This window comes from Malurus melanocephalus, unplaced genomic scaffold (assembly GCF_030028575.1).
Source record: "Malurus melanocephalus ecotype Western Australia unplaced genomic scaffold, MMel_1.1 scaffold_507, whole genome shotgun sequence".
Classification (NCBI taxonomy): Eukaryota; Metazoa; Chordata; class Aves; order Passeriformes; family Maluridae; genus Malurus; species Malurus melanocephalus.
Window position 1 is genome coordinate 122,043 of NW_026623739.1, and position 12,055 is coordinate 134,097.

The 12,055-nt window shown below is 45.0% G+C and overlaps 1 protein-coding gene across 1 annotated transcript in view; it reads right to left on the reverse strand.

Annotated features, from left to right (window-relative positions):
- Positions 1-9,299: 9,299 nt before the first annotated feature.
- The window catches only part of CCDC180 (coiled-coil domain containing 180), a 30,198-nt gene continuing 27,442 nt past the window's right edge, over positions 9,300-12,055 (reverse strand). Inside the window, exons 35-36 of the mRNA XM_057381364.1 lie at positions 10,903-11,041; positions 9,300-9,477 (exon numbers count right to left, since the gene is read on the reverse strand). Of these exons, the coding sequence (XP_057237347.1) occupies positions 9,346-9,477; positions 10,903-11,041 (271 nt within the window). The 3' untranslated portion in view covers positions 9,300-9,345. The remainder of the gene's footprint in view (positions 9,478-10,902; positions 11,042-12,055) is intronic.

Here is a 12,055-nt window from a genome sequence, read left to right on the forward strand (position 1 = left end):
GCGCACGGCTGGCACGGCGCGAAGGCGGGAGGGAGTGAAGGGAGGACGGCGCCCGCCCCCGGCAGTCAGTGCTTCAGCGAGAGCCGGGGCGGCGGTGTGCGCCAGGGGAGTGCGAGCGGCTCGGCTCGGCTCGGCTCGGCTCGGCTCGGCTCGGCTCGGCTCGGCTCGGCTCGGCTCGGCTCGGCTCGGCTCGGTTCGGCTCGGCTCGGCTCAGCCCGGCTCTGCTCGGCCCGGCTCTGCTCGGCCCGGCTCGGCTCGGCCCGGCCCGGCTCGGCTCGGCCCGGCTCGGCTCGGCTCAGCCCGGCCCTGCTCGGCTCAGCCCGGCTCTGCTCGGCTCGGCTCGGCTCGGCTCTGCTCGGCCCGGCTCGGCCCGGCTCGGCTCGGCTCGGCCCGGCTCGGCTCCGCCCGGCTCGGCTCTGCTCGGCCCGGCTCGGCTCGGCCCGGCCCGGCTCTGCTCGGCCCGGCTCTGCTCGGCCCGGCTCGGCTCGGCCCGGCCGGGCTCGGCTCGGCCCGGCTCGGCTCGGCTCAGCCCGGCCCTGCTCGGCTCAGCCCGGCTCTGCTCGGCTCGGCTCGGCTCGGCTCGGCTCGGCCCGGCTCGGCTCTGCCCGGCTCGGCTCGGTCCCTCCCGGCCCTGTCTCTTGTCATATGTAGCCCCATGGGAGTGCCCCCTCTAGAACAGAATCATAGAATGGGTTGGGTTTGTTAGGAAAACTGATCCACAAGCACCAGAGGTTTATGTCCAAAAAGGAGACAGAGGAGTCCCGTAACTTTATTCCAATAAAGGGAGAGGCCATGGGACATTTCCATGGGGTCTCTCAAATTGTTAGAGGACGCAGCCTCCTTTTAATCCTGATTTCCCGGCCACATTTCCCTCTTTCCCCATTGACTGAGGTACTTGAGAGGTACAGACTCCCCAGACTGCTGTATACAGACTCCATCTAATGTGCACACACGCTCCCCCCCCCCCTTTTTTTTTTATTACTTGTGTCTCTGTTCTTTTTCTCTAAATCTAGGGATTTAACACTGCCTTGGGTGAGTAACAGTTTGTGTCAACTGGTGGAATTCCTRTGGAATTTATGGTTCCTCCCGTTGCTCCTTTCACCTATCAGTATCTGGCCTTACCTACCAGCAGAGCCCACAGTTTGTAAAGACATCTCCCTCTCATTCCTTTCAGGTTGGAAGGGGCCTTACAGACCATCTTATTCCACTCTCCTGCCATGGGCAGGGACACCTTCCACTATCCCAGGTTCCTCCAAGCAGCATCCAGCCAGGCATGGGACAGCCACAGCTTCTTTGGACAACCTGTGCCAGGACCTCATCCCCTCATAGGGAAGAATTTCATCCTAATATCTAACATCCATGCTCTCTGGTGGTAAGCAATTGTCTCTGTTTTGTAACTACATGCTCCTGTGAATAGTCTCTCCCTCTAAGTTTCCTTGTCCAAGTTGTCTTGGACTTTTCAGATGTCCAATTGAATTTAATTCGGTCATGTTTCAGTATGACTCAAGGTCAAGTTGTCCACACTTCTGGTATTTCTTTGCATTCTTCACAGAGATCTCTGTATTTGAAAGGAGATTCCCAAAAATAAGCACTGTTCTTCATGAAAACYTTTYCTGAGCTCCYTTTTGWGCAGAATTATTTTGCTCTTGTGTTGGAGAGCCTTTCCCTATATTTCAGGAATGCAGTCCCATTTTTTCCAACACCAAGTTGTCTGGAGACATTCTGGGATGTTGGAATGCCTGTTTGTATGGTAAGGGGCAGGTCACAATTCGCTGCTGTCTCATTTTCTATTTGTGAACTACTATGAACCAAGATTTTCCGTAAAGCAATTGCTTTGCCTCTGACTCCAGCTCACATTTTTGCAGCCAATTATTATTTCCTGCTGTGTGTAATATTTTCTCACCTTGTTGAATTACATCCTCTTTAGTTCAGATCTTTGTTCCAACTCATCATGATTTGGTCAATTGCAATTACATCTTTCACAATTATCACAGTGCTCACCTGGACAGGATATACTTGATAAATATGATAAAAATATTCCCTATTCTATTGCCTCACAGAAGCAGTTCAAGACTCAGGATGTGAGCATCTGGAAGACTTAACTGCAAATCCAATGGCACTTTTTTTGCCATTTTCTAAGTATTTCAACCAAGTTTTGTGTGGCCAATGCTACTTGATCCTGCTTAGGAGAGCACTAGATGATATACTGTCAGAAGCCTTGCTGCAGTCAAGATTCCATAATTTGGTTTTGGGATGTTATTTTTGATTGTTATTGATCTTATCATCCAAAGCCTTACAAATAATTTGCTTAATAACTTCTTCCAGTAATTTATCTGGTACAAAATAAAGCTGACTGGCCTCTGTCCTCATCCTTTTCTGTTTTAGGGTAGGCAATATTTGCTTTTTGCTGGTCTCAAGGAATCTCAGTATCTTTTCTGAGTTCTTGAAGAATATTGCTAATAGCCTTGAGATTATTTAACCACTTATCTAAATGTGTTGTCTAAAATTGCAGATGATTTTTCTAAGCATCTTAAATAAATTGTTTCTTTCCACAATATAGCTTGATCATTTGTTTGTGTGTTGCTGCGTTTGAACGATAGAATTAAGTCTCTTCTTGTTTCCCCTGTAAATCATCTGGTTACAGCTGACGTTGCAGAGAAGAGCAAAACAAAAATCAGGAAACTTTGGTTTTCCTCACATGAGGAACTTTTGGGAACTGTTTTCTTACCCACCTGGGAGCGAGTCCTTCCCCAGCAGTCTTTTCCCACAAGCTTTCTGTTGTCCCTCTTTATGGCTCCTTGATAGTTTTAACTCATGTTGTATGTTAATCTTCCTGGATTTTCCCCTACGTATTACAACAATCACCCTGTTGATTTTAATAATTTAACATAGATTTTTCTTTTCCAAAAGGTGCAAGCCATGGAAATATTTTAATTTATCAGACTCCTCCCTTCCTTGCTTGCTTTCTCACTGCAATGGCCTGGTTACAGCCTTGGTGTTGATTCTCTGACAAATGAAAAACTTTCTAGAGTGTGCTTTTCCTTAATTGCTACAGTGGGGTTTGAAATTCGAATGGTGACTTTGCTGGAACTTATTTTCTTCAAGTCCATTGGTTTGATTTTCCTTCCATCCCTTTTGTCACTAATTTAATGATCACTATCACCTGTATAGTCTCCCAAATCTTTTCAGAGTAGATACCATGCTATTTCAAATCTTATTATCACCAATTCTTTGGATTATTTTATTCAAATTAAAGTACCATATACTTCATCTTTTTCATTTTCAGGTTGCTAATGGGTCCTTGCTATGAGACAGTTCTTTTCCTTTTTGCCATTATCTGAATATTGTCACTCTATATGTTCCTTTTTTCCTGTCTAGGCTTCCTGAATAAGCTCTCAATTTCTAATGACTAGTTATGACCATTTATTCATAATTCTGGTTATGAATATAACAACTTTCAGTTCCTTCTGTTTCTTACCCACATTCATACACCAGTGTGCAATGTCTGAGTATAGTACCAGGGATACTTTTTTCTTATTATTCCTCTATTATAATATTCAGTAAAATAATTTTTCTCCTCTCCCCGAATTCTTCTGTCTTCCATATGCTTTTGTGGTTTATATGAACCCATGGTGTGATAAAAGTAATCTGAAGTTAATTTAATTTACACCATCAACAGACAAATAATATTAATTCTTAAGTGGGGAGCTAACCAGTCAGTCCTGCTTTTTTGTTTTTTTTCCTGTGAAATACTCTCCTTTGCCTGCTTACCTTGCCAGCTTCAAGACAGGTGTGTTACAACAGTTCAGCTCAAAAAAAGACCACATGACAAATAAATCTCTCTACCCTAGTGACAAGAAAACAGACTAAAATCAGTGCCCACATTGGCAGTCTGGCTGTTCCACGGGCAACAGGACACAGCCCACTGGCTTTTATGCTAAAGTTGTTTTATTGAATGTTGTGATCTAACATTGCTTAAGATTTTGTTGAATCACATCTGAAATGAGAAGAACACTGACAAGCTACATAAATACTGTGGTTAATTTAAGTGTAATTTGTTTCGCACACAACCCAACAAGACAAGCTGTTATAATTCAAACATATTTTATTTGAACATAAACAATGATGATATTTAAGCAAGCATAGATATTTACTTTTTAAATATTTGTTTAACCACACCAAACCACTGTCTATAAGCAAACACAATCTACCACTTGGCAAGACCAGGGTCCAAAATCTGAAGACAAACTTGACTCATGTTTTCTAAAGAGCACCATGATTTATAGGTTGCTTCCATAATCCTTCAGATCCTTTAGATCCAGAACTTGCTCCGCCCACTGTGCCCATGTATAGTCCCTGGTATTGTGGTGACTGTGGGAAAGGGGTACCCCATAGTGGGACATTTCTTAGTCACATATAGACATAAATAGTGGAAAATTGTCTGTGATTCAGACTTTGGCCTTGAAGCTGTCACCATGCTTTGAAGGGTGGTAAGGCCCAGGCTAGGCCTGGGGGCACTTGCCTTGGAGATGGGGTCAGTCCCACCTGGCACAGGGAACTACAGCATGTGGGGGATGAATCCCTCCCAACCTCCTGCCCTAGGGGGTCCCCCAGATCAGCCCTGCCCCCATGAATGACACTGGCCATGGTCACTTGCACATGTTATGACTTGGCAGGGGGTTACACGGCCAGCGTGTGGCAGGGACAGGTGTGGGGCTGGGTTTGATGTGAGGACACCATGGGACTGTCTGCACAGTGTCCCTGCAGCCTCTCCTTCAGCTGCTGAGAGTGCAAGAGCTCTGATCTGCCCACTCATGGAACCAAGGGGCCACTGGGACACTGTAAAACCAAGGAGTCCATTGTTAACACTCTGGGGATCCATGAAACCAAGGGGCAGTTGTGACCCTGAGGGGCATCGTAGACACAAAGAGATCTGTGTGAAATGACTGAACCTTACGGAACCCATTCTGACACTTTTGGAACCAAGGAGACCATTGTGACAATACGAAACAAAGGACACCATAGTGACACTGGAAACTCTTGGAACCGAGGGTCCATGGTAATATTGCAAAACCAAGAAGACCATTTTGAAACTGCAGAACCTCATGGAACCAAGAGGACATTGTGACTCTGAGAAAAAAAAAAAAAGATCACTGCAACACTAAGGAAACCAAGGGTCTACAGCAGGGCCTCATGGAACAAAGGGATCATTGTGACACTACGGGACTTGGTGGAACCAATGGTCCATTGTGACACGAGGGGCACTGTGTAACCAAAGGGTAGTTTGTGACACTGTGGAACCAAGGAATCCATTCTTACACTATGGAGCTACATGGAACCAAGGGTGTATTGTGACACTACAGAGCCACATGGAACCATGGGTTCATTGTGAAATGTTGAATCAAAGAGACTACTGTGATGCTACGGAACCTCATGGAACCAAGTGTCCATTGTGACACTGCAGAACCAAGCAGACCAATGTCATACTGCATAACCACATAGAACGAATGGTACAATGTGACACTGCGGAACCAAGAAGTCTGTTCTGGAACTGTGAAACCAAATGGAACCAAGTGTCTATTGTGAACAGAAGGGCCTCATACAAGGGTTCATTGTGAAACTGTGGAACCAAGGAGACTATTGTGAGACTCTGGAACCCAATGGAACCAAGGGTCTATTTTAACACAGCAGAGCCTCATGGAACCACGTTGTGACACTTCGGGGCACTGTGTAATAAAGGGTCCATTGTGACACTGTGGAACCAAGGAGTCAATTGTGACAGTATGGAACCTCATGGAACCAAGGGTCCATTGTGACACTGCAGAACCAAGGAGACCATTGTTACATTGTGGAATCTCACACAAAAAAAGAGTCCATTTTGAAAAAGCAAGGGTTCATGAAAACAATGGTCTATTGTGACACTATGTAACCGCAGGGCACTAAGGGTCCATTGTAAAACAGAGAGGCCTTGTGTAACCAACTGTCCATTGTGTGACTGAGGAACCTCATGGAACCAAGCATCCAACATCTATTGTGACAAGATGGAGCCTTAAGGAACCCAGGGTTCACTGTGACGCTAAATAAACTAATGAAAGCAAGAGTCCATTTTGAGACAGCAGACCCTGTGTATGCAAGGGTCCACTGTGACTGTGTGGGGTCTTGTACAACCAATGGTCCATTGTGGCACTGTGTATCCTAGTAGTTAATTGTGACACTGTGGAGTCTCATGGAGCCAATGGTGCATGGTTACACTGCGCAACCTCATGGTCTGTTGTGACACTGCAGGTGTTCGTATAACAAAGGGTCCATTGTGAGATTGCGGAACTTCATGGAAGCAAGGGTCCATCGTGGCACTGGAGAGCCAAGGAGACCATTGGGATTATGTGGAACAAAAGAGACTGTTGTGACACAGTAGAACTTCATGGAATCAAGTGTCCATTGTAAAACAATAGCACCTCATAGAACCCACAGTACACTGTGATATTTCAGAACATAATGGCACCCAGGAGATCATTTTGACACTGCAGACTCTTCTGGATCCAAAGAGAAGTTAATGTGCTCTGACACCAGTGACCACTGGTGAACCACCAGTCCACTATGACTTTGCAGAACTTCATGAAACTGAGGGTCCCTTTTGACACTGTGGAACCATGTAGTGTATTGTGACAGCATAACCTAATAAACCTAGTCCACTGTGACACAGAGCGACCTCATGGCACCAAGATGGCTATTGTGACACTGGAGAGGAAGGGACCCAAAGCCAGAGAAAAATGGCAGTGTTGGAGATACATTTTGGAAGAGAGAGGAAACCCAATAGTGATCCTGACGAGGTCAGGTGCACATCACAAATGTGGTGAAACCTTGATTGCTCTTTCTTTGACTTGCCTTTGCTTGCCCCTTATATTGCCTTACCAACATCATGTGTCTTTCCCTTGCCCCTACAACCACTCTATTCCCTTGCACTGTCTTGCTCACCCATCAGGCACCTTAACTTTCTTACACTTTTTATATTATCCTTGCTTTGCCTTGCAAGCCTCTCTGACCAGCCTTCCCCTGTGTCGCTCAACCTTGTCTTACGTTATAAACACAGGCCTTACCCTGCCTACATTTCCCTTCCATTGCCTTACTACAGCCTTGACTGGCCTGCCCCTTTCTTCTCTATCCTAGCCTTGCCTTTACAGCCCTGCCATGGACTTGCCTTGCCTAATCATCGCTGGACTTGCCTTCCTCTGCCCTGCCTTGCCTACAACTTCTGAGCTTTCTCTTGCTTACTAGTCTGTTGCCTTGCCATGCCATTCCCATCAAAGCTTGCTTTTCTTTGCTGTTCATGTCCATCCCATCCCATGTCTTTCCTTACCTAGCCTACCTGTGTCATGCTTTGCATTGTCATTCATATCCAGCTCCTGCCTTTAACCGCCTACCCCTCTCATCCCAGGTCTTGCCTCACCTTTTGTTCCTCTCCTTCAACTAGTCTTGCCTTTTCTATCCCTCTCATGCCTTGCCTTACCCCTCCTCCTGCTGTGTCATTGCTTTGCCTTGCCTTACCCCTTCTTCTGCTGTGTCATTGCTTTGCCTTGCCTTATCTTCATTTCCTTTATTTGCCTTGATTACCCCTACTTTGTCTTGCATACCGCCACCTTATAATTCTGTTTAGCTTTAGACTCTGAGATCCAGAGAACATTATGGTAGATGTAGTAGAGAAGGAAGTACAGAGTGCACTAGTGAGTTTGATGTGGCTTACCATATGGCAAGGGAGAAGATGCACACCAGCACTGGCTTTATCTTCTAGAGTTTTAATAAGAGCAGTTGCTGGACCTTTGAAAGGAAGCTGTGAGAGTCGAAAAATGCGAAGGCATGTATATATGAGAATGAAGATGCATAACTCCAGGACACTGTGGGCAGTTTAAAGGCTGCTAGAAGAAGGTGGTAACTGAGAAACACCTTCTGTCCTGACACTTCTTGCAAAACGATAACTGGTTGGACTCTGTGACACTAAAGGTGTGTGAAAGCAATTACTTCGTTTTTACAGTTAACAGGGAATGCCAAAGCCAATGCTTTCTGTCCTGGCACATCTCTGTGCTGTGAACTGCAGCTGCAAACACTTCGCTTTAGCAATGGACTCTGCCACACTGAGAGAATGTGTTGCTCTATAGAGCTGAGAAACAAAATGCGAATCACTGCTGTGTTTGGTCCACTTTACAGATGAAAGCCAGTATCAGCTTTTTGTTCTAGGACTTTCTGTATGGGAGCATTTGTTGGCTGTTCTGAAGGTGTTTGTGATCTGCAAGAGTGAGAGAGTAAGATGGTACAGAGAGCTTGAGGGAAAATGCATATCTCCAGGGAGTTTAATGCAATTCAGTGGGTACGAGTGACATGTTGAACAGCTGATCCCACAGGAAAGATTCTAGAAGAAAAAGACCATGCTGGATTTGCCTTTTCCTTTACAGCCTCTAAACTGCACAAGTAGCAAAGAATCCATTTGCCTTCCTTCCTTCCTTATATACAGGGTCACATACTTTAAGTCTCACGGAGTTCTTACACTAATTGCTCCCACAAGAATGGTGCCGGGCCAGAAACACTTTTTCCCTGCTTTTACCGGGACACAGTGAGCGTTCATCAAAACAACCACACGATGGCGACGCCAAATTGCAAAAGAAGGAAAATACGCCCCTCCCAGCTCTAAACTCCMCAAGTTCAGAGCCTAGTTGAAAACGTCACTGCTTTTAAATCAACTGTATCAGGACAAAAAGATTTCCCTGATCTTCCTGATAGGGAAGATGTGTGCTAATGTCTTTACAAACAAATCCAGGGGTGAAAGTATGGGTGTTAACGTCTATGACATGGGTCCTCATGTCTCTAATTTCAAGGAGCAGTTTGTTAGAGAGCCCAGGCAGTTTGACTCCTGAAACAGACAAATGGGTCTGCACAAGCCTGAGTTTGTGGACTTCGGGGGAAAAAGACAGGTTCAAGGGGGATATGTGGTAGGCAGCTGGGGAAGGCTGGACCATCCTGTACCTTAGCCATCCTGTAAACTGTGCTAATAAATACACATTAAGTGCYCACATTAAGGGCTTGTGTGCACAAATACATGCAACATTTGATATTGTAAACCAAACCAAGTGGTTATGTAAATTTGTAAAGATGAGTATAGTAGTCTTAAGTAGTAGTAGTCATAGTCTTAAGACTGCATATGAGGAAACAAGAGCGGTAACACGGCAAAACATACAAAACTGCCAAAAGTAGTTTCTTTCAATGCAACAGATAAAAGAAATTAAATATATCAATGACATTCATACAAACTTGTCAGTTTACAACAAGATTTTGCTCAGCAAGATTTGCCTGATCTCAGAGGTAGAGTTGCTTTATCTTCTGGACAGATTCTTCCCACCAATCATTCCAACGCTGAATTGCCAGCAGCTGAGCTGCRCTTTCTTCCTTGATCTGGACAAACATCTGCTCAAGTTTACATTTGTATTTCTGTATAAGAAACCCCAACAATTAAGGACAAAAGTGGTAGTGACGAAATATAATTTTATTTGCCTAAATCCAAGCCCTGATCTATTGCGCAAGAAGACTGCATAGAGACCACTTATTTTCAGCCTTTGACAATAGAACTAAATGAATAATTAACTGTCAGCTGTGTTCCTTCTGTRTTCCTTTTAAAGACTTCTGAAATTATATTATCAGCAATATTTAATTTTTGCTAAAATGCAAGATCTTMATCTCACTTCCATTAGTTCCTAAGATTAGGGAGTTGCCTTCTCTTGAGACCCACRTATGCATCTCCAACATGGGATGCACTTAKTCTCTTGGTGGAGCTTCTTAAATCMTGAGTATGAACTGAACTATTAGAAAGCTGCTAAAAAGTTATTTCCTCCAGTCAGAAACTTGTAGACTACCATAAAAACCTCAAGGCACTTTGATATTATTKAAGAGTCCATGCTCCAAAACATAAAGTACTGTATTTTTAATGCAACATACATGCAGGAAAATATTCCTGTGGTGTGCATTCTGTATCCARCTCTTTGATTCAGCCATTTGTATTAAACCGTTTGTATCCAAACAACCATGTTCCCTTCAAAACTGTGCTGTAATTAGGTTCCTGGGCACCAGAACTAAGTACATAAAACATGTATGCAAATCAATAGTTTTGATGGCATTTGCCATCATTGACAGTATATTTTATATTTCCCTATTAAAATTAGGTATCTTTAGGAAGTTAATTTAGTTCAGTGGCAGTACTGAACCAGTACTGTTTATGCATCTGACCAGATTACTTCTGGTCAGATGCAGAAACACATTTTCAAGTAATTTAACATAAAAATATTCTCCTAACTGCTGAGCACTGATGTTCTGCAAATAATTGTCTGTGTCAGTCAGAAGCTCAGAGCTGTCTGCAAAGCAGAAGAAAGAGTAATCATTTTTATGGTGGAAACAGTCATCTGTGATAGTTGTGGATATAAGATAGGTATAAATTATTTTACAGCCCTCCACCTTTTATGAGAAAATCTAAGGCTGAAGCTATAGGCTTCAGAAAGAAAGTGTGTGGAAACAAGCTGGACTGGAATGGCACTGGGRCACATCTGCTTTTGGAACTACGATGCTGCCAAAATGCAGTATCCTGTTTCTGACACCATCCATCTCTCTGCTGAAACAACTGCCCTTTGTCATGTCTCTGAATGAGAGGACTCCCTGAGAAACCAACCCTATCTATTTCAGACAGCATCACAAAGAAATGGACATGAGAAACCATTTCTACACACGGACAATACATCTTTAAGATCTAAAAACACCGTGTAGGTTAAAAACTTACACACATAACTAAGATTTTATAATTGCCTTCCTAAAAAACCGAACCCACAACGGCAGCAGCCCATTCAGAGTCCTCCCCCACAGACCCACCTCATATGCAGCTTGTCTTGCATCCATCACTGCTAGATGGCCCAAGGTAGTCTGAGCTGTTGAAACTGATGCAGTTCCTCTGCAAAGAATATAGTCTGGAGCGTTGGGAAGAGTAGTCTCGGGTATTCCTGGCCAAGACCTATAAAATAACCAAACCAACCAACCAAAAAACACATGAGAAAAGAAGTTAGAAAAGAGAACAGATCATACTAATTCATGTTACTCGTACTAAGGTGCCAAAGATCAATGCTGTTTTTTTTTCTCCACAAAACATTTACCCTAAAAACGTCTTTGTTYAGTACAACCACCTTTCCTTTTAATGCACCAGGATCTCTCCACAATATAGAATTCATATCTTCTGAATAGCAATACATAGTCTATTCATAGATCTGAAAGTACTGAATTGATAACTAGTTGTTTGGTTTTGCTTGGCTGGTTTTTGTTAGTGGGGAGGCAACAAAGATGGCTCCTGTGAGAAGCTGCAGGAAGCTTCCACCATGTYCAGCAGAGCCAATCCCTGATGCCTCTGAAGATGGACATGCTGGTGGCCAAGGCTGGGCCAATTAGAGATGATGGTAACACCTCTGTGATGACATATTTAAGAAGCAAATCAAAACAAAGATGCACAGAGTTCCTTTTGTAGCCAGAGAAGAGGAGGAGGTGAGAACACGTGAGAGAACAACATGCAGAGGTCAATGAAGAAGGTGGGGGAGGAGGTGCTCCAGGCACTGGAGCCAAATTTCCTCTGCAAGCTGTGCTGGAGACCATGGCTGCAGGAGCAGCTGTCCCCCTGCAGCCCATGGTGACCATGGGGGAGCAGGCTGTCCCCCTGCAGCCCATGGTGACCATGGTGGAGCAGGCTGTCCCCTGCAGCCCATGGTGACCATGGTGGAGCAGGCTGTCCCCTGCAGCCCATGGGGTCCATGGGGAATGCAGAGATCCACCCGCAGCCCATGGGGTCCATGGGGAATGCAGAGATCCACCCCCAGCCCGTGGGGGAGGTGCCCATGCCGGAGCGGGTGGGTGCCTGGAGGAGGCTGTGGCCCAGGGGAGAGCGGGTCAAGAGAAGGAGCCCCTGCTCCCAGGATGGAGCAGCCTGTCCTTGGAGGACTGCACCCCATGGACAAGGGACCCACACTGCAGCAGTTTGGGA